General features: G+C 47.5%; 1 protein-coding gene across 1 annotated transcript; it reads right to left on the bottom strand.

Moving 5' to 3' along the window:
- Positions 1–2923: 2923 nt before the first annotated feature.
- Positions 2924–21476, bottom strand: LOC136587643 (protein spire homolog 1-like). The gene is made up of 17 exons (XM_066586351.1): positions 21442–21476; positions 20424–20603; positions 18105–18230; positions 17959–18021; positions 17691–17855; positions 14554–14619; positions 13977–14138; positions 13587–13649; positions 13332–13455; positions 11423–11544; positions 11241–11322; positions 10563–10705; positions 10266–10388; positions 10130–10197; positions 8340–8367; positions 6456–6598; positions 2924–3490 (listed from the first exon to the last, which is right to left on the bottom strand). The coding sequence occupies exons 2-17, from the start codon at positions 20496–20498 to the stop codon at positions 3280–3282; spliced, it is 1764 nt and encodes a 587-aa protein (XP_066442448.1). The 5' UTR covers positions 20499–20603; positions 21442–21476; the 3' UTR covers positions 2924–3279.
- Positions 21477–22926: the final 1450 nt, after the last annotated feature.

Genomic DNA, 22926 nt, shown 5'->3' with positions numbered 1-22926 from the left:
AGCTCCGAGGGGTCGGCCCTGTCTGGGATTGCTCTTCCAGCAGGGATGAAAAAGACTCCACTCCGGACTACAGAGTTTGACTTGAGCCTGGCTTACTTAGGCTCCCCTTAAAAACTCTCCTTGTCTTTTTCCCTCTTCTCCTTGTTTCCTTCCTTTTTTCCCCTCCACCCCATGCTCTGGCTTTTTATAAACTATGAGGGACCTACCTAGCCAATCCTAGGCCTACTTTGGGTTAATGGTAGGTCATTTGTTTGGGGTCTGTTTTGTCAGCTACCCTGACAGAGCCAATACACAACACAGTCTAACATTCAACAGTACAGACATATAGACAAACTACAAAAGACAGCTATTAAAGTGCTGGAGAGCCCCTCCCCTGGGGCACTACACAATATACTGAAGCAATTCAGTATTGCAGTGTTGTCATGAACTCTACCTTCTTTGTTGGCTTGGATCCAGGTGGCTCTTCTATTCCGTTCCCAAACTCTGCTATTTCACGTGGTGGTGGTGGTGGTATTAGAGTTCTTTTACCCAAGATGACCAACAGGGGTTCAGCTGGATATTATTCCAGCCTGTTGCCTGCATTCACAGTAAGGCCGTCGTTCATAGATGAATGGTTACCCGTTTACGCGGGCCGATCGTCGTTTTGATTTTTTTTATACTTACAGAAACTGAGCGACGAATGAATTATTGTTCATTCCTCAATCCCTGCTGGCGTTTACACTGAATGATTATCGTTCACATTCCTGCGAGAATCTGAAGTAGGATCGGCTTATGTGAAGCGCCCTGAGGGTTAGCAGGTTAGGGGTCTGCCGTTCCCAGGCCGCTGACTTGTAATGCATTATTGGTCAAGTTAAATAAAATTGATTGTGTCTAGATTGTATTCCATCAGTATGCAGTGTACAGAAGTCAATGTATGGATGTTTCTGAATGATCTATGTAGTCTTGTGCTTATGTGTAGTGTCAATGTGTTCCATGTGAGTGAATATGATGCATATTGCATAGCTGCAGCACTGAATGGGTTACAGTCTGGGTTATGTCTAGAAAAGTATCTATTGGTCTGTTATGTGACCTTGTTTTATGTCGTTGCAAGGAACATGAGCGAGAGGGGCTGTTGGAGTTTGTCTTGGCTGGTTTTATGGACCAGTCCATCCTGACAAAAGGTGGCCTGCACGCAGACACCTTTAGTCTGTGTGTAGAGGCGATGGAGGAGGCTGAGCGCATGGACTACTGGTGCTGTGGACCCCCTTCTTCCCTGTATGGAGAGCTAGAAGTGTGACAAGCAGCAAGAAGTGTGAGTTCCTGCTGTGCAGTGTGGAACGCAAATCTACAACCCCATGAGTGTGAACCGGTAGAGAGTCAGCAAGGTGTTTGTGAGACGGTGTCCGGGACCAGAGAGCCACAGATAACTTGGCCTCTAAGTCACGCTGTTCTCCTGTGTTCCTCCCTGTCACATCACATGTTCTTCTGCACTACTGTACTGGGGTGGCTGTAAGCTTGGACTGTATTGTAGTTCTTACAAGTTGCATTTCTAGTAAACTGCTTTACCGACTGTTCCCAGTTCTGCCTTTAAAACTTCACCCTGTGTGTGAACTCTTTCTTCATTCATCGAGAGAGATCACCAGAGGCAGGAATGGTGGCATCACCCGTGACAAGAGTGGACCAAGGTAAACCCTTCCCAGGTTAACCTAACTTTAATAGCCTGCCCTTGGCCCGTTGGCCGTGTCCCTGGTTACCCTCCAGGTGGGAGACTGTAGAGCCACCATGACAAGGCCTACATCAATCCCCACTGTCTCCTAGGCTAGGGGCCGCTCCTTGGACACTGCAAGTCTATTGTTGGACATTCATAACAGTATTTCTCCTTTTGTCAGTCTGCGCCGACATTTGTGTCCCATTATTCAGATGGGGCTTGAGTTCCGCACTTGTTGAAATACTTTTTAAAAAAAAATAAACACATGATTAAATTCCATCGCGGAAAAGCTTTCTGCTGCAGAATTAAAGGAGGTCTTACAGAATTGTTCGGATTTAGATGTCACGCATGCCAAAAATCAGCAATTAAAAAAAAATATTCCTGAAGTTCTATAGAATGCATTCCACAGTTAAGACACAATAAAATCTGCACTAATCTTATTAACCCATAGAATAAAGTTGTCACTTTTGCCACAGAAGACGCCCCCCCCCCCCCCCCCCCAATATAAATATTAGTCTGATTGTACATGTTAGAAGGGGGTAGGGGCGTCTAATCTGGAAGATTTTCAATGAGATTCTTGGCAAAACTTGTATTACGTTCCTGCAGGGTAACAGTAAGCCGTTTGCCACAGGTTTTGCCTTGGCGGCTCTTGACACCTCACTGGCACCAGTTTATATAGAACGCAAGTTTTGCCAAAAAGTTAATTGAAAGAATTTCCCAGATTAGAAGCCTCCCCCCCCCCCCCCCCCCTAACATGTACAACCAATCTGAACTCCTAAAAGCCCTTGAAAGGGGTTGTCCAAGTACAAAAACTAACTCCATGTTTCTCCAGCACAGCCCTCGCAAACATCCACCACGCTGACCAACATCATATTCTTGTTCTTTATTTTGCAGTTAACAGAATATACATTCTTACTCAGACACTTCTGTAAGGCCAGAATAACAGTAGGAATACTTCAAGAATACAGCCAGAGAAAAAAGGAGAAGAGCTAAGGGGAAACATTGTATCCAAAAAGTCACTAGTCTACAGTCACCTGCATCACTCCCTGGTGGGCGTTTGTGTCCCGTGAGTCATACAACATTGGAGCCCAAGTTCAAAAAGTGCGATCAGTAATAAAGTGTAAAATTCTGATTAACAAAGTCAATCATTTCCTTAATGTGATGTTACTGCAATTATAGGCACCACCACCAGTCCACCCATCACCCCCCCCCCCCACCCCCATAATATTAGCCATTGTATCGGTCTATCAATTATGGACCATTAAGTTATAAATAGATTTTAAAAAAACAAAAAAATCAGGTTCTGGACGCTTTGTCCCACTAGGTCAATGAAGCACAAAAATAGTATTTGGGCTCAACGACCATCGAAGTATATTTAAAAAAAAAAAAAGATTCAGAAGGGCCTCGTCATCCAAACATAAAACAAATAAAGTTACAGACATCCAAATACAGACAGCTAAAGTCTAAAAAAAGCCCTTGAGGTAGTCACCTCTGACCCAGAGTCCATCTAAATATTTTGGGTTTAGGAAGATGAAGAGAAAGTTCCTCAAGAGCAGAACTCTGGTGAAGGCTCCGATTCCACCTTTTTTTTGTCAGTGTCTTAGCAGCATGACGGAAGATTCCGACATGCTGCGAGACTTCAAGGAGCTGTCCCGGAACTCGCTCTGGTGGCTCGTATCCAGAAGGTCCAGGATGTACTCCTCACATTTTATACAGATGTCCATGGACGTCCAGTTGTAAGTGATCCTTTTGCAAAAGGAAAGGTCTTCTGATAAATCTTTGGGTTCAAAGACCAGAGGAATGCTATTGGGGAAATGAGGAGACATGAAAATATTTGCAAATAGAAGCCCTCTATGGCAACTGGAATAGTAGGCGGGGAGAATGTTGGGTCACATGGACTAATTTTTGGTCAATACATACCATGCGTTTAGAAGGTCTTCAGACTGTCTCATAATCCATTAAGTTGTGGCCTTGTGCAAATTAAAAAATAAAAATCAAGCCCCCCCCCCCCCATCATCATTCTGCACTCGATACCCCATAACAACCGTGTAAATTCTTTAACAAAAAACTAATGTCAAAGATTTAACATTTTTGCATTGACACAAGTATTCACACCCCACACTCAGTACTGAGCTGGAGCCCCTCTGGCAGTGATTCCAGCCTCCAGTCTTCTTGGCTTTGATGCCACAAGGTTTGCACAGCTGAATTTGGGGATTTTCTGCCCTCTGTCAGGTTGGATGGGGGCCATCTGGATAGCCATGGTCAGGTCTCTCCAGAGATGTCCCATTGGGTTCAGGGCACTGACTGGGCCCCTCAAGGACATTCAGAGTTGTCCCCAAGCCCCTCCTGTGTTGTCTTGGCTGGGGTCTTAGGGTCATTGTCTTGTTGGAAGGTGATCCTTTGGCCCAGTCTAAAGTCCCCAGTGCCCTGAATCAGGTTTTCATTATCTCTGTACTTTGCTCCAATCAGCTTTCCATCCACCCTGACTGGCCTCCCCTCCCCCAGCATGGTGCTCCACCACCAGGCTTCACTGTAGGGATGGTATTGGGCAGGTGATGAGCGGCACCTAGTTTCCCTCCCCCCTGACCGGTCTCCCCTCCCCCACATGATGCGCCACCACCAGGCTTCACCGTAGGGATGGTATTGGGCAGGTGAGAAGCGGCGCCTGGTTTCCTACAGACAGAACACTTAGAATTGAGGCCAAAAAAGTTCCATCAGAGCAGAGAATCTTGTTTGTTTCTCGGAGTCTGAGGGCCTTTAGGGTAACATCAGGCAACTTTCATGTGTGTCTTACTGAGGAGGCCTCTCTGGCAGCTCTGCCATGAAGCCCAGATTGGTGGAGGCTGCAGGGATGGTTGACCTTCTGGAAGTTTCTCCCATCTGCACACAGGATCTTTGGGCTCAGCCAGAGTGACCGTTGGGTTTTTTGTCACCTCTTACCAAGGTCCTTCTCCCCCTCTAGGAAGAGTCCTGGTTCTACTAGGCAAGCATTATGGAGCTGCTGGACTCTTGGGAACTTTCAGGGCAGCAGAAAGGTTTTGCAGCTTCTCAAGATCTGCACCTCCACACAATCCAGTCTGAGCTCTACCAGCAGTTCTGTCCTCATAGCTTGGTGTTGGCTCTGATGTGCATTGTGAGCGGTGAGATCTTATATAGATGGGATGTCCTATATCCAAATTGCCAAATTTCCAACAGGTGACTCCAATCAAGGTGCAGAAAACATCTCAAAAATGATCGAGAAATGGCAGGCCACCAGAGCTAGATTTCTTGTGCCATAATAAAGAGTGAAAAGGTTTAACTTTTAAAAATTACAATTGACAATCATTCAAAACAGATTTTTACCTCTATTGTCACTTTATCATTATGTGGTTTTGAGTGCAGAATGAGGGGAAAACTGGGATTTTTTAAAATTTGCACAAGATAACAAAATGCAAGAAAAGTGAAGGGTCTGAAGAGTTTCCAACTGCATTGTAAATGGGGGCCTGTAGAGCAGCAGACTGGCATTAACCACAAGTCATGCCATATGTTAGCTAGGTCTGAAAGGTCTGGTGGGCATATCCGGACCATTCCAGCCACCCAGGGTCTCTAAGCCGCTCCCAATCTCACACTTTGGCCGACTTCACACCGACACAAGTGCATTTGCACGATGGGTGCGTTTTGCTGTATTTTTTGTGCGCCTGTCATGTATTTGCATACTCAGCAGCACGCTCCCATTGATTACAATTGGCAGTTAAATTAGTTTAATATCCGCAATATGCATGAAAATCGTACTTGCTGATTTATTGGAATGAACCCATTAAAATCAATGGCTTGTATTCACTGTGTATCTCACGCACCATACACTGCACAAATCCAGGCGTGTGAGTCAAGGAGAGGGGTGAGCTTACAGAGGAGACCAAGAATCCACCCACCAGACCCATTTCACATAAAGCACAGGAACTCTAAAGGTTCTATAGGTGTGCCAGCTTATGGGCAGTGATTAATACACATTTACAAAGCTTTATCAAAGGGGTTGTCCAAGAATCCCACAAGATGTATGCCATCAGAACAGCCTGTGGCAACCTGCCCTAGAAAGAAAGCATGCAGAATACAGAGGCGGGGGTTGCAGTTGGGTGGGCGGAGCCTAATGCTTCACCAGTCCCAACCCCTCTAGCTTGCACAGGCATTATCCAATCCTAGCATGGGTTGTCACAGGCTGTACAGACAGCAACAATTGTGGCATTCCTGGGCAACCCTGACTAATAGTGCTGCAAAGGGTTCAGAAGGGCAAAACCAGGAGATGTTCCCTTTAAGAAGCCAACAGATACAAAGAGCCGAATGTAGTGGAGGCCCTGGGACAACTGTCCATTGTGTGCGATATTATCCAGCCCTAGAGGCAGCCAGTAGTGGTCACTTCGGGAGGGTGGAGAAAGCAGAGGACCCCGCACGGCTTTCTGCAGATACTACTGACTTAAATGGGAATTTCCATGCAAAATATCGATGACATATCCTCAGGATGGTCAATAGTTGATTGGCTTGGGTCCAACTCTCAGCATCCCAGCCGATCGGGCGCCTGCTGTCAGCACCACTACACAGGGATAAGAGCGGAAGCCACTGCGCCAACTCATGTAGTGGCATGATCATCAGCTACTCATGACCTGTCAACAGTATTTTTGCCTGGAAAACCCCTTTAAGCCGGTACCCACAGCTATACAAGACAGGGATTCTGACTTTATTTGTAGAAGCCGTGTGAAAGGCGCACAACCTACCCAAAATGCATCAGACTCACCTGGAATAGTCCCAGTGCATGACCTCCCGAAGGAACATCCGGTTTTTCTGCGATTGGCAGAATGGATCGTTTTCCCGTGTCAGGACCAGAGCTTTGAAGAAGCTGACCGGCAGATTCATGCATTGCTTGAAAGGCATCAACATCTGTACAGAAGAGCACAAACTTACTAAAATACAACGCCGTGCAGAAGTACTCAACCCCAGAAAGTCAGAGCTGTCAGAATTGCACAATGGATGCTCCCTGCCTAAAGGTTCATTTAGATGGGACGAACGTCAGGCAAACTATGCCGGCGCTCGTCCCCACATGCCCTCGCTCCCATGCTGCTGCCAGGAAGCTAGCATCGCTGGCTCGCACAAGATTTCTCTCCTCACTCTCCCCCCGCCCCTCTCCATTGACTTAACACAGCAGGCGCTCAGTACTAAACGGCTGCCATTTACACTGAGCGATCAGCGATGCTGCATAAATGATGGACGATGAGCTGATCGCTCAATGTAAATAGTGGCCGTTCAGTACTGAACGGCCACTATGTCAAGTCAATGGAGAGGGGCGGGGGAGAGCGAGGAGAGAAATCTCCTCCAGCCACCCTGCTGTGAGCCAGCAATACTAGCTCCCATGCAGCAGCGAGTATGTGCAGGGGATGAGTGTGGGGCATAGTTTACCTTTACACAGATGAAAGACCTTACCCTAAGGGCACTTTTACACAGGACGACTGTCAGGCGCTTCGGTGTGCGACGGCTATCCCAGCGAATCACTCCTGTGCTTTAACACGGGCGGACCAGAACATTCTCCAACCCGCTCACCTCCATTCACAGTAAGGAGACAGTCGTTCATAGGATTACCAAACTATTATTCAGACAAAAGGGGGGGGGGGGGGGGGCTACATAGACTTTAGTCAGGACCCCCTTTGTGCAGCCAAATCTTGCAGTATAGCCCCCATGGTCGAAGCAATGTAGGTCATGTTGCGACCCCGCAGGTTGCAGAGAATCCAACCTTACTGGATATTTTTTCCAGATCACATTGTGGCAAGCCGAGTCGTAATGCGATCTACACCGACAATCGGATCAGGGGATCGCTGGGCTAGACCGCCATCATTGACTGCACAACCTGTGATGAGAAGTACCTCTGGCTGGGGCTACATGGTAACCCTTACGCAGGGTGACTTAGTCAACCAAATAATCACTCCAAAATAGTTTGGTCTAAACCGCCACCGACAGGGGGACAAGCGACAAGTCGCAAGTTTTAGATAAAAAAAATAAATAATTTAGTCGCAGGTTGAAAAGCGTCACCGGGTGTAAAGTCAATTATTTGTCTTTAAATGACTTAAGTGAATTTGCAGGGAGAACCCCTCTATGAAGGATATGTTGGCAGACCGCTAATAAGCAATCAGTCTGTATAAAAGCAGACAAATGGCCGTCACTTATACACTTTAATGGCTTGTTTGAGTAGCTATCTGAATAGTTAGTGTAAGAAGTACCTGAAATCTAAAAGAAAAGCTGGGAAAGACTAAAGACTCTCTTAAGAAAGTTAAGGGGGGGGGGGGGGGGGTTGTAGAGAATTAAAAATGTCTGCCTTCATAAAACAGCACCACCCCTGTCCAGGAGGTTGTAGGTGGTATTACAGCTCCATTTCAAATCACTTCAGTGGAGCCAAATAATTAAAGTCACCCCTTTAGAAGGGAAGGGTCACTGAAGACCAGGGAGGAGCTCCGATTTCATAGTGAGCACTGTTAGTCCCTGGATGCTTTGAAGCTTCCATTAATCTAACTAGTTAATGCCATCCCTAGTGGGGAGCCGACTGCTGGAATCCCTAAAATGAGTTTCCTGACCCTTTGGTGAATTCATTCATCATCCACTCATACAATTCTATTCTGCCTTCCCCTCTTACCTCAATGTGACATTTGGGGCAAATAATCCTGCAAAGAGAAAAGAAGTTGCATTGAGCTCAGTTTTACAAGTCTTCTCCCTACTGGAACTCTACTAATGAAGAGCAGGCAGCCAAGTACTACTGCGGGTGCTCCATACAACTATAGACACTACAGAACCCGGCTTCGCCAGCAGCATTGTAAGATGCAGGTGATCCAGCAGCGGAAGCAAGAAGGTGCAAAGTCAAAAACTTACTATAATACTCCATAGGCGGCTACTTCACTACTTCAGTGTTACATAACACATTGCAGTCCTAAAATACAGGGCTTACCGCCCGCTAGGAGCATTCTCTATGACACCTGGACTGCCTGCCCAGAAGGGTACAATCTTATTAGGCACTGGAAGGCTCACTGTCCATTGCTCCGTCTGAACAGACTCCATGTCACTGGTTCTGCTGTCACAACTGGCTGAGTGATCGTACTCAAGAGTGGTCATAAATGGCTGCACATCCAAGTGGGAGAATGTATCAAGTGGGGAACCACAAGGCTCTGTCCTAGGCCCAGTGTTGGTCAACATTGTTATAAATGATCTGGAGAAGGGAATTGATGGGAAACTGATCAGATTTGCCGACGACACAAAGCAAGGAGGGATAGCTAACACTAGGGAAGAGAGAGAGAGGTTTCACAAAGATCTAGAAAAGCTTGCACAGTGGGCAGCGACTAACAGAATGGGATTTAACAAGGAGAAATGCAAAGTCCTACATCTGGGCAAGAAAAATGAAAATAAGCATATACAGAATGGGAGGAATTGGGCTAAGCAGCCGCACATGTGAAAAAGACTTGGGTATACTAATAGATCATAGACTGAACATGAGTCAACAATGTGATGCAGCAGCCAGAAAGGCAAACACAATTCTGGGATGTATTATGCTTCTCTTAGAGTCTAGATCACTTGGGGTCATAGGCGTACCAATGTTGAACTTTTGCACCTGGGCCTTTGAGCCCTGCTTGAGGCAATTATCCCCCTCTACTCTTCCTTAGTCAGACTTCATCTGGAATACTGAGTCCAGTTCTGGGCACCCCACTTTACAAAAGACAAACTGGAGCAAGTTCAGAGAAGAGTTACCAAGATGGTGAGCGGTCTGCAAATCATGTCCTATGAGGAACGGTTAAAGGATCTGGGAATGTTTAGCTTGCAGAAGGTAAATGAGGGATGTGGAGAGTTCTCTTTCTATGGAAGTCTTCAGAGGCCGCACAGACATCTGTCTGGGATGATTTAGTGATCCTGCACTGAGCAGGGGGCTGGACCCAATGACCCTGGAGGTCTCTTCCAACTCTACCATTCTAGGATTTTATGATTCTACATTCCTAAGGAGGGCAGGACCTGACCATGTGTATCCTCTAGCCCAGTGATGTTATAGCCATGCCATTGCCTGTGTTGCAGGGGGTAGAGGTGGGGTGTCGTGTCACACTTCCATCTTGGTGCTTCCCTAATAGGAGCTAAGATTTTGGGCTGTAATGTCATGGCCAGATCATGGCTTAGTCTGATACTAGTCAGAGCAGCTGTGCCACTCAATTCTTCAGGAGGCAGAGCAAGCAACTCCACCTCATACTATGGGGCAGTGGCAGCGCTGCCACCCTTCATTCAAGCCTTCTACTGGCAAGGGACTTTAGCCCTTTATAGAGTCCTATGGAGATCCTTCTGGCCCGATTTGACATTGAATCACCTATCCTGAGGAACCAATCTTAAGGTTCAAAAAGTTGCTTTGTACAACTAGCCCCCTTTGGATCCACTACATGGAAATTTTTGTACCTGTCACAGAATCTGCAGGAGAATATCCAGGAGAAGAAAAGTCTCTTCTGGTAGCAGCTGGAACAAGCCTGGAAGAAAAGGTAAATCAGCGACTTCCTCCTCACAGTGCCAATCATAAGCTCTATCGTAAAGTTACCTTGTACCCAGGGACGTTTTTACTTGATGCAAGCACCAGCATTTCAGATTTCACCATACTTCTTCGTAGAGGAATCAACTCTGAGATGGTTGGTGGTAGGCGAATATTTGGCGTTCGCCAACTCTGGAATACACAAGTCTGAGTCTTCAATGCAAATTGCGTAATGTTTCATTCCAACTGTAGGGGCGCTGTGTGACACTAGGGCTCCTCAGATTACAGCTAACCGCTGAGGTCTTTGCTTCAGGATCAGCTTATTCAGAGACCTTTTGCCAACCACAGAGTTCCTTGAGCACCTACCTGCCTACGTCGGCCACCTTGCAAGGAGCCCTCACAGGAGTTTGACCTGCGGTGGCTATAGGACATATGCTTCTCGCAGTTGGAAATGCTGTTAATCCTCAGATCCACTTGGGAAGAAGTCAACATGGGAAAAAAGGACAGCTCTAGAAAATAAAACATCCGGTGATGGAGATTCAGCAGGTCCAAGGACTCAAAACAAAGCTTAAGCTGGATTTTTTGTATCTTGACACAGGGCAGAAGAGAAGTGTCCGAGGGCTCGGAGTCCCACCCTCTGGAGACCCCGGTCTGCAATACCCGGTAGCCATATTCATGTGGGGACTGTATAGAGAGGTGGTTGCACATGCCTTCCTGGGAAGGTGGAACACAGGCAATCTCGGTCTGTCCCACTGGATCTAGGCTGGTAGGGAGGCCGATAAACACAAGAACCCATGCTAACGTCCCCTTGGTAAGTCGCATTTATTCATAATAGCCTAGAGTTTACACAAATAGTTGAGCAGACTTAAATCAGACTACCAGTTTATGTTGCGGTTATGTGAGAATCTACATATTCAAAAAAAAACAAAAACAAAAACAAAAAACACATTAGCTTTTGTAGCAGCTGTTTGACACAGAGTGCTTATTCCACTAGAGATCTACCAGCATACAAGCCATTCTCATACACGGATTCCCCTCTATTACCGGTGCTACTCGATGTCAGGTCAGAAAACTTTTGTTCAGATGAGGACTCATAACTGAGTTCCCGATGCCAGCTGCCTCTGCCCTGAGAAGAAGAAAAGTGGGAATTCTACAATATTCTGCACATCCTAAACTGCATTCCTATGCGATTACAATAACCTGCTAAACAGTAGTAAATAGGTTACATCAGTTCCCAAGTCCTGGACCTCGATGACCGGCATGCGTCTCCACCGCCTCCCCGTCCGGCAGCTGTATAAGGAATATTCACGTTGCGCCGGACACAAGTTGATTGAAACTTTAACTTCATCTAAAGAGAGGTGGATAAGAGGTATAGTCAGTAATTTCACTGATCAGTAACCAGGCAGCCCCTGTTCTCTATAGTAGCCCTTAAAAGGTTGTATGAAGTTAGGAGGGGGGGGGGGGGGGGGGAAATTCTGCTTCTTGCCTACGAATAGCACCCCATGTCTTGATACTGCACCACATAAAAGGTTAATACTTTATCAGGGACAGCTTGCCGCAATTCGTGAAAAGCCAGCCCCAATATTAGGGCTTCCGCACACTTTTTTCGTGTTAGTGTTCTGTTTTTTAACAAAATGTCATTGGGACTTTCTAATGTTAAAAACACCTGTGTTTTTACCATTAGAAAGTTCCATTGACAATCGTGTTAAAGAAACGCAAGTGTCTGGGAGCCCTTCGTGTCCATTGACTTTAAAATTGGTCACTAGAGGGAGCTCTATTGCAGACTATGGGCAATAGAAATCAATGGAGCCATTCTATTCTAGGATCCTACAGAGCATGCTCAATAGGAACATGCTGGGACATTTCTGAAGGCAGCTCTGAGAAACTATGTAAGGAGGCCGGGCAGTTGTGGTTGCTGGAGGAGAGTTCATGGGAGACAGTTCTGCTGTACCAATCGCTAAACAAAGGAGTTGCTGCCACTCAGCCTCTGGTTCAGCCGGCTGCCGGATTGCCCAACTTCAGGAGCCATTTTCCAAGATTTGGAAATCTGCTTCAACCTCAAGGTTGTTTTTTTAAACTGTCTTCTGGACCAACACTGCAGGATAATGGGCTGAACTGGAGGGATGAGGTCTTCAGCCTCAGGCTATGTTCACACTAGTTTTTTTCAATTGATCCAGTTTTATTAAGGGCAGGAGTCAGAAAACGGACGTGAAATTGGAAGCAACTATAAGCTTTTTGCTTCCATTCCCTTTTCAGTATTTAAGAGTGGCTCAGTGGTTAGCGCTGCTGGGGTCCTAGGTTCAAATCTCATCAAGAGTAGTAGTTGGAAAGACTGGATACAGCCATCACTCTTGGTCAGCTTTGAACCTAAAACTCTGGCCAGGACTGCAAGGCAAACGGCCAACTGAGCCACTTCATTGTCAGAGAAAGAGCAATAAAAAAAAAAAGCGGCAATTCAGATATCACCCTATGACCCTACAACTCCAGGACTGCAGTGCAACAGTGCTAAGGACTGAGCCACCACGCTTGTTCTTCCTTCTCTGGAGGAGACAACCACAAAACATACAAAGTGCATGCAGATATGGTCTTTGGTCAAATTTAAACCTAGGACCCCAGTGAAGTAAGGTAACAGTGCTAACCACCGAGCCACCATGCTTTTTCTTCCTCCTACTCCAGAAAAAAATAAAAATAGTGAAGATTTTCAAAGTTAAGGTTGCCCTTGATGAGATTTGCACCCAGGACACCAGCACTGCTAACCACTGAGCCACAAGGCTTGTCTTCAAAGTTCCAATCACCTCCCATTGAGTACAGGGCAACAGAGGATACATCTGTATTCAGTTTCCAAAACTGGAAGCTAAAGCACAGCGATCTCTGCTCTTGAATACAAAATGTAACAAACGGAAGATACAGAAATGGAAGACCTTCCACGTCAATACATTTCTATGAGCTTCAAAATGGAAGTGCCCTTTCCGTTGTTGGAAGTGTGAGAAGGCCCTTCTATACCCTCCGGGTTGCATCTGCATTGTATTCACTCGCACAGAACCAGCAGCAACACCAGACAAATGCATAGAGAAGAGTGGCGCCATTTCTGACTTTTATCTAAGCCCATATTAAACCCATGACAGAACGCATCACCTTGCATTAAGCTTCTTATATCCCAGGTAGACCTGAGAGTCTTGGAAGATTTGATTTCCGACATCAACAGGTCATGCAGGCTCGGCTCTTCCTCCGATCGCTCCTTCAGCTTCCTATCTGATGCCTTGTGGGGGAGAGAAAAGTCCAGAGCCATTTAGTGCAGACCACCCTGTATCACCGGCCCGTCTCCCACCCCGCAACCATTAAGATGTCAGTTACACTCCCATCATACCAATAGGGGAGGCAGCAGCGTACCGGTTTCAGCGTAAACGTGCGAATCAGATCCATAACGTTTTCGTCACTCCTGCTGGACTTGTTCTGATCAGTCATGAGATAAAAGGACACAGATTTAGAACGCCGTCCATAACGTTTAAGTAGGACACCAAAAGCCTTTTCTTCAGTTACATATTAGCCTATACTCCCATCACATCCAGAGCTGCATTCAAAATTCTGCCGTTTTCCTGGCAGGTTCTGCCCCCAGAATAGACCCCATCATGGTGCATTGGGAGATGATTAAACCAGACTGATGTAGCAAGCATTATAATGCAGCCGTGCCGATACAGAGGGAGATGAGATCTGATTGCAGCTCTAGATGTGACTAGCATATAACCTAGGGCAACCCAATCAGTACGGGATAAGCATCACCTTCACCGGCCGAAGGACATATCTCTTAGAGCGGATATCCTCCATCAGGAGCTCATATGGAGTAAGCGTGTACTCTACGGGGCGAGCAGGATAAGAACGCCGATCACTGCGGAGACCGACCCCAAGACGAAGCTCATGCATCACGTTGCTCCAAGTCGTGTCCTGTGATTAGCCAAAAACAGATTAAGATACCCCAATCAAGAGGATTCCCTCCCAGAAAGCAAAAAGTAAGACAAGCCCCTGTACTGCCAGTCACTCCATGATCATAGCAAGCGTTACATTCTTCTAAAGAGATCTTCAAAGCCACCATTACACAAGTTCTTAGTGCCTGCAGCCACCACTAGGAAGAGCTCACTATATGCAAAGTGATATTACAACACAGTATATTACAGCCACCACTAGGGGGAGCTTGCTGCATACAGATGTGTACAGCCACCACTAAAGGGAGCTCGCTGCATACAGATCTGTACAGCCACCACTAGGGGGAGCGCACTGTATACAGATCTATTACACACATACAGCCACCACTAGGGGGAGGTCTGCAGGTTACAGAATACTATATTGAAAAACTTGTTACCATGTTGTCATCTATGATGAGAGAATTGTCTTGCGAGTCGTCCTTAGGATTTTGTCTTGTCCAAATCTGGAAAGGAAGACAAAGAACCAAGTGTCGCTGTGGGGATGGTGATAAGTGTAATAGACAATCCCAGATCATCAGACTACTGTAAGCCACACACAGTTCTGCCTCGGAGATCTCTATTAACTGGACTACAAAATACTGCATCAAAAAAAAGACAAAAAACAAAAAGTCTACTTAAGGCGCGGGCCCTACAGGGCTCGTCCAGTCTTATGGAAAAACTCCATGACATTCTAGACCTCTAGATCTGATACTACACATTTGTTGCAATGTATCAGTGTAGGTAAGAGCCCAGACAGGTCTGTGCCGATACACTGTAACAAGTCCATGAGCTGTGAAAGCAAACTAGGTCTCCATTCACTGAAGGCAAGCAGTGATCTTTAAAATTAGAAAAAGGATTTAGAACGATAAAGGATTAACCTGCCAATATATCCTGCATTTAGGCTGCCTACACGGCGAGGGCGACAACTGGCTGGGAGACTCCGCCCCATATTGTGCGCTTCACACCAATGAGGAGGGTTTCTGTCAAACTCCTCCTGTCACTTTAGGTAGCAATCCCGCAGTACGCCACGGATCACACCCCTGCAGATCACACGCCACGGATCACACACCCACAGATCACACGCCACGGATCACAGCCCCCCCCCCTCCCCCGCAGATCACACATCGTGAAGTTTTTTGCTTTTTAAATTCCCTCACACTGCTCAGAGGGGGGGATGCGCATGGAGACGCTGTTCGTGCACATTGTATGGTGTATGGCAGCATATCACACGCAGCCCGTAGAAGGATACACAGAAAGAGCAGCTGCGATTTATGTCCCTACATGCCGGCGGACAGAAGCAAGAGACTCCATAGACTCACCGCGTATCATGCGTGCGACGCACACAATGAAAAGCATGGAGGACATTAGCCCTAACGACTTGTGTCCACGGGTGCATGCGCAGAACGCCGCGGGTCGCCCGTGCCATTTTACATACACGGAGGACTTCACGCTGCAGCAGAGCTGACAGACCGCGTATCGGGCAGGTATGCTCCGCAGGTCTGGAAATATGGCGTCACGGACAGGAGGGATTTTTTCCCTTTCAAATTTCCCACACTGGAAAGCATTATGAAGCGCTGCCATCTCGCAACGCCTGCGCAGGGGCATCGATACGGACACCCATAGCAGGGCTCCGTACCGCACGGAGAGAAAGCATGCTGCAGTTTATGTCTGCCGTATGAAAACGCTGTGTCCGCACACCGCAGTGCATGGAGGAATACAAGGCCATTGACCACGCATGCGTTCCACATACATATCAGACCGTTTTGATAAGCGAGACCCGAGTGCCAATGCTTGTTGCCCCCTAGAGTCCCACCAGGCCTGTTGCGCCCCACATGATCCCTAATGGACCATAAGGCTACGGTTGTACCGACAGGTTCTAAAGATGAGCAGAAAAAAAGGCCTGTCCTCGTTACCCATAGCAACCAGAGCGCAGCTTTCACTTTACCTCAGCAGTCTGACAAATGATTGGTTGCCATGGGCAACAAGGACATTTACCTGTTAGGCCTCCTCTGTATTAGGATGGTCCTTGTTGCCCATGGCAACCAATAATTTCCCAGACTGCTGAGGTTAAGTGAAAGCTGCGCTCTGATTGGTTGCTGTGGGCAACAAGGCCCGCCTTCTTGCAGACAGTCCTGATAAATGAGCCCTTGTGTTGCCACTTTTCTGCCGGTCACCATTTACCACATGTCCTGTCACTAAACCAACCTGCTTGAGGGGCCCTAACTATAGCCCAAACACCAGGGGCCCAATGGGCTTCAGTGTTACTATGTGGTTGACCACTATGACTTCCCCACCATCACATGAAGATTCTTCATCTACTTCTAAAGATGGAAGGGGGAACGGCACACATGACTGCCAGGCAGCCCCTCACCCTCTGGGGGCACCAGTCCAGGTGACCAAGCTGGCCAATATGGCTGCTGTGACATTGTGTGTGGCTGACAGTCTGATAATCCAGGATGAGGATGACAAGCGGCGCCTAAACCCGCCTTCTCCACCGAGAACCGGCACAGTAGTCAGTTGTGTAACCAATGAGAGTTGGAGAATCCCTTTATGTAAGGTGACCAGATCTTCCCAAAGTCAAAGTGTGACAAAGGGGTGTGGCCAGGGGCGTGGCTTATCAGAACCTATGATTTTACCTTAGTCGCTTTAAAAAGTACCACTGCTGCAGATTTTGACTGGAAATCAGCCCCCCCCAACCTCCTCCGATCCTCTGCTGTCAGCGCTCCCCGGCTTCTGGTTCCTAGCGGCCTGGTCAGGTGAGGCCACTACAGGCCGCTGGGAACTGGAAGCTGGGGAGCGCCGACAGCAGGAAGCCTATGAAAGAGGCGAGGGGGAAGCGCCGCATAGTAGGACATCTGCTGCGGGTACGAGGATGATTTCCAGTCAATATCCACACCTCTGGTACAGATTTAGAACGGTTTTTCGATGCAGAAACACTGCGGACGATCGATAGCATTCTCACCATGTGCAGAGCGCCCTCAGGAATACTATTACTACTGGGGCTGATGTAGGGGGTCACTTTTTCAGTGTCCCCTATATCAGCCCCAGTAGTTACAGTAACCCTCACAGTAGCCCCAGTAGTAATATAGCCCCCCCCCCCCAAACCTATATACTTCCCCTGGTCTTCAGAGCGCCGTTGCTCCTCTTCTCAGCGCTGCTGCGGGTGAAGTGTGTGCGCCCGCAGCAGTGCCTCCGCCCTGCGCTACTATTGCAGAGATCACGCTTACTCTGCACAATTTGTTGCGGATCTTTATGAAGAATTTGTCCCATTAACGCGCAAAACCGACTTCTGGAATTCAGATACAGAAAACTGCATTTTTGAGAGTTTCCCCGTCAAGCAGTCTCAGGTCACGGCCGATACGGAAACAGAGAAATGAGATTTTTTCGCATCCGATTTCCACCCCCCATGGGTTTTATGCAGCAGATTCCGCAGCAGAAAGCTTAGAGGCGGCGTTCATGCAGACAACGCCGCAGCGTGTGAACACCGGACAAGACAAGATTGGGAAGCCCAAAGTAGAAGAAATACTCGGCTCACCTCCACGGGCCGCAGGACGTAGCGCTTCAACCGGATGTCGTCCATCAGCCGCTCATACGGAGTAAGCGTGTACTGAACGGGCAGCACGTTGTAAGTGCGCTGGTTAACACTGCGGAGGCGGACGCCAAGACGAAGCTCATTCATCACACGACTCCACAGGGCGCCCTGTAAAGGGGAAGCAACGCACGCCACGTTACACGCTGTCCTCCACGCTCGTGGACAAACCACCATTAAAAAAAATGTAATAACGTTCCCATTGGTGTCGCACCCAGTTATACATCACAAGGACGTCATCTTTTAGTTTCTGCGGAGAATCCAATCTGGTCAAACTCTGCAAAGAGAAATGGAAGAAATGAAGCCAAGTGGCACCGACCGCGCCAATCCGGTATAACGGGAACAGACGCTGGCGGTTACCTGCTTGGTGACCTGTATGGTGCGCAGGAGGCGGTGAATGTCCTTATATTCCGCGTACTGGCTGCGGCAGACGTCTCTGTAGTGAGCCGATGCCTCAGAGGGAACAAATAGTCGCTCAACGCATTCCTATAGAGAAATGTGAAGGGGTTAATGAAGTTAAAGTTAATTATACTTCTTGGGGAGTGAAGGGGTTAAGTCAGGTGTGGGGTTTGTATAAAAAGTGGCATCAGTGGGACAATCCTGCTCCATACACGGCTGTTGCTGGCTGTCTGACAGCCAACATGAGCAGGCTCACTGCAGCTGTTAACCCCTTAAATGCCACTGTCCATTCTGACAGGCATTTAAATTTCCCGATTGGCATTCAGGGGTCTCAAACTACCCCCTGTGATGATTACGAGGTGCTGTTCATTTGCCACGGCAGCCTGAGGGCCTTCCGGGCTGTCACGGTAGATTGCCTATCAAGCCATGCCTGGTCATATGGCTGCACAGGCTGCCTGTCTGAAAATGATATAATGCAATACTATGGTATCGCATTACACTATGAGCGATCAAAAAATCTCAAGTCATTTAAAGTAAAAAAGGTATTCAAAAATCAAGTTTTTTTTAAAAATAAAAAAGGTAGTAAAAGATTAATAAAAAAAACACACAACTTTCCCATGTTTATAAAAAAACCCCCCACTAAACCACAAAAACCACATAGGAGCCCCAGTTTCTCCTGTAACCAGGGGCTACTATGGATGCCCCAGCTACGGGAGGGGGGGGGGGGGGGGGGGAGGGGAGGGGAAGTATGAAAAAAGTAAAAAAAAGACAATCAATGTCCCCCAGAGGTCAGATGTCATGGGGGTCATAGATTGAAAAAAAAATAGTTACAAATGCGAAGAAAAGTGACCCACTGCGCACACCAACCAGAGGGGCTGCCATATGCACCCTGTAATCCAAGGCTATACACATTATGTAGCAAAACAGCCGAAACAAAATGAGGAACCCGTTCCAGACTATACTTAAAGGGGTTGTCCCGCTCCGAAACGGGTTTTTTTTTTTTTCAAACCCCCCCCCCCCCCATTCGGCGCGAGACAACCCCGATGCAGGGACGTAAAGAAAGCTTACCGGAGCGCTTACCTTAATCCCCGCGCTCCGGTGACTTCTATACTTACCGGTGAAGATGGCCGCCGGGATCCTCTTCCTCCGTGGACCGCAGCTCTTCTGTGCGGTCCATTGCCGATTCCAGCCTCCTGATTGGCTGGAATCGGCACGTGACGGGGCGGAGCTACATGGAGCCGGCATTCTGCACGAGAGGCTCCATAGAAGAGAGCAGAAGACCCGGACTGCGCAAGCGCGGCTAATTTGGCCATCAGAGGCCGAAAATTAGTCGGCACCATGGAGACGAGGACGCCAGCAACGGAGCAGGTAAGTATAAAACTTTTTATAACTTCTGTATGGCTCATAATTAATGCACAATGTACATTACAAAGTGCATTATTATGGCCATACAGAAGTGTATAGACCCACTTGCTGCCGCGGGACAACCCCTTTAAGCTGAAATAAAGTAACTTAAACAAAAAAAAACTAAAGTTTAAAAAGTTTTTTTTAGTTTTTTAACCACAATAAAATCCTATAGTCACAGAAAAAAGTTACATAATTTTGGCAGCTGCAGGAAAAAAATAGAGCAGTAAAACCACCACATGGGTAAAAATCACTAAAAAGTCTGGTCCTTAAGGGGTTAAAGGGGTTGTTCTCCAAGGGGCAGACCCCATCAATCTGGTATTGCAAGCTATCCAGAGGATACAATATGTAAGCCATATCTTTGCCCCAGAAAATCCTTTTAGGGCCCTCAGCTTGGTCATGTGATCCGGGTCCCGCAGTGCTGGACAGATATCAGACGCTTCACACATTCTACACAATTTCAGCAAACCAAGTTGGTTTTTAACAGCTTTTCTTATGCTGTCAGTTGGAAGTCTGCATCAACCATGGATTTAAAGGGGTTGTCTACAGTTAGAAATACATGGCTGCTTTCTTGCATACAGCACCACTCTTGTCCACAGGTTGTGTGTAGTATTGCAGCTCAGCCCCAATGAAGTAAACAAGGTAGTCCACCAACGACATCTTTGGAAGAAAGCAGCCATGTTTTTCTAACCTTGGACAACCACATTAATGTGTTAACTGTCATGTTAATGTTTGCTACTTCTGTAGCAGTGGTGTTTGGCCACTAGGTGGCAGCAAAGCACTAAGATTATACAGGCTGTCACTAGGCGGTGGCTTGTCCTCTACCTTACAGCACTAAGTTTTTGCATATAGAACCCCCCCCCCCCCATGTGGTACCTTGATTATGTCGTTTAGCGTGAAGGCGATCCTCCTGGCGGGGGAGTTGCTGCTGGGGGTGTGCAGCCCCAGCATATAGAAGAGCAGGTTGTCCAAGGAGTCGCTCAGAACGCGCTCAACTTCACTGTCCAGACCCCAGTCTAGAGCGGTGTACACCGCCTTACCCAGACGCTCAATAACCTGCAAGACATGGGAGCCACAGTGACTAAAGGGCGTTCAGACACCAGAAATGTACATAAAAAAGTGTAAAACGCGCGCATTTGATGCACAAGTTTAAATCATATGATGGGATACGTTTTTTTATCTAGCAAAAATAGATATGTTTGGCGCTGCAAACTTTCTCAAATAAAGTTAGTTTACTTTTTCCCTCCCCGATCACAAAAAAAAAAAGTATGTGTTAAGCACGACAGCCAGGGGATTCTATTTTTTGTTGACTGCAGTGTTTAAAAAAAAAAAAAAAAAAAAAAGTAGAGGCAATATCTAATGCCATGTGTGATCCTGTCTGGCGCATCACATCCCACCGCACGCGATACCGCATCACATCCCACCGCACGCGATACCGCATCACATCCCACCGCACGCGATACCGCATCACATCCCACCGCACGCGATACCGCATCACATCCCACCGCACGCGATGCCGCATCACATCCCACCGCACGCGATACCGCATCACATCCCACCGCACGCGATACCGCATCACATCCCACCGCACGCGATACCGCATCACATCCCACCGCACGCGATACCGCATCACATCCCACCGCACGCGATACCGCATCACATCCCACCGCACGCGATACCGCATCACATCCCACCGCACGCGATACCGCATCACATCCCACCGCACGCGATACCGCATCACATCCCACCGCACGCGATACCGCATCACATCCCACCGCACGCGATACCGCATCACATCCCACCGCACGCGATACCGCATCACATCCCACCGCACGCGATACCGCATCACATCCTCGACAGATTTATTCATAAACCTGTCAAAAACACAACGCACCTTTTTCTCGGACAGGTTCGGTTCTTTGGCATCTGGAAGGCAAAATACAGTTTATTGGAAAGTGCAGCTTCTCCTGGTCATTATACAACACTGTACATTATAACTTCAGGGCTCATATTAGAATGACCACTAGGTGGTGCTCTTCACACAATCTGGGCTCTGACGCACCTGAGCGTTGTCCATCTGCTTTCCTTTCTGCCTGCAGATCTAGCAGTCACACCTGGAACCTGCAGTCACGATGCACAGGACAACAAGGACCCCCATCTGACTCGTCCCATATTGCGCCCCCTAGTGGCAGGGTCAAAGGGCTGACCAGTCCGTGCAGCTGCTTGCCTCCAAAACATCCTAGATCTGACGGGACACAACGGGATTGTGTGCTCCGCCATCCCTGCAGGTGCCCCAGACCGTCATTCTAGGCTCATTCACACGCATGTAGTTTTATGCGCATAACATGGAGTGAAGAGACCCCAGTGATCTCAGAGGGTTCAGTCACAGCTGAGGATTTGTCACAGTATTCCCGTGGAAAAAAACCCAAAAACTGCAGCATGTCCTATTTTTGGATGTATTATGCACTGAAATAGGCGCAGATGTGCATTAAACGTGTATATTTGTGAATGAAATGCATGGAGTTTCTTGTATTTTTCCCCCGTACACAAATTGCGTATTTATAAAAAAAAAAAAAAAAAATACGCAGAAAGCCTTCAGTGTTATACCCTGCCAGGCGCCCAGTACAAGTGTGAACGCAGCCCAACTTGCTTCTGACTCAGACAAGACTAGATCCTACTTCTATCCCTCAGATTGGCCCCCGAGGCGATCTTCACACTAAGCGTCTGCATTCACTGCCGCACTAAAGCCCTATTATACGGGTCAGCAGTCTTGCAAAGGATCGCGGAGGTCACCGCCAAGGTCATCAGCGCTCACGCAGAGCATTTAAACTGAAAGACTTGCTGCCGGATTCCGGACTTCTCATTCGCTTCACCTCCTATGGGAAGCGCTGAGCATTTACACGAACGAGAAGCCAGTGAGCCAATGAGGATTGAGCTGACTGAAAAGTCAGAGCTTCAACCACCCCAAACGACAAGTAAGCAATTTTATCGCATTCACCCTCAATTATCGCTCAAATTCATTGGATCGAATTTTGAGCGATAATAGTTACGTGTAAACGGGCCTTAAAGAACGCTACCTCGCTGGAAATGTTTGAAGAGTTTATACCAAGAGCAATGCGAGCCCAAAAATGACGAGAGTTGCGCCAAAAAGAACGCTTAGGTTGTACCTATCACCACATTCAGCTTAAATGTGTCAGACACGTCTGACGGAGGCCCCGGCGAGATCCGTAAAAAAAACAAAGTGGCTGAGCCATTTGTAACTTTTCATTTTTTGGCACTAATCAGTTGTAAGAGCAGGACGCCGTTAGTTCAGCACAAATTGCACCATAAGTCTGGTAAAAAGTGCTTCATAAATAAGCCCCACTGTCCCGACGATGGA

The sequence above is a fragment of the Eleutherodactylus coqui genome, chromosome 13 (genome assembly GCF_035609145.1).
Source record: "Eleutherodactylus coqui strain aEleCoq1 chromosome 13, aEleCoq1.hap1, whole genome shotgun sequence".
NCBI lineage: Eukaryota > Metazoa > Chordata > Amphibia > Anura > Eleutherodactylidae > Eleutherodactylus > Eleutherodactylus coqui.
Note: the sequence above shows the minus strand (reverse complement) of the source record. Positions and strands in the feature narration are given on the sequence as shown.

Coding starts and splice junctions, on each gene's coding strand:
- LOC136587643 (XM_066586351.1), bottom strand. CDS start 20,498: ATGCTGGGGCTGCACACCCCCAGCAGCAACTCCCCCGCCAGGAGGATC. Junction 13,650..13,976: donor ATGTCCTTCGGCCGGTGAAG/GTGATGCTTATC, acceptor ATGACTGATCAG/AACAAGTCCAGCAGGAGTGA. Junction 10,389..10,562: donor AAGGTGGCCGACGTAGGCAG/GTAGGTGCTCAA, acceptor TGTGTATTCCAG/AGTTGGCGAACGCCAAATAT.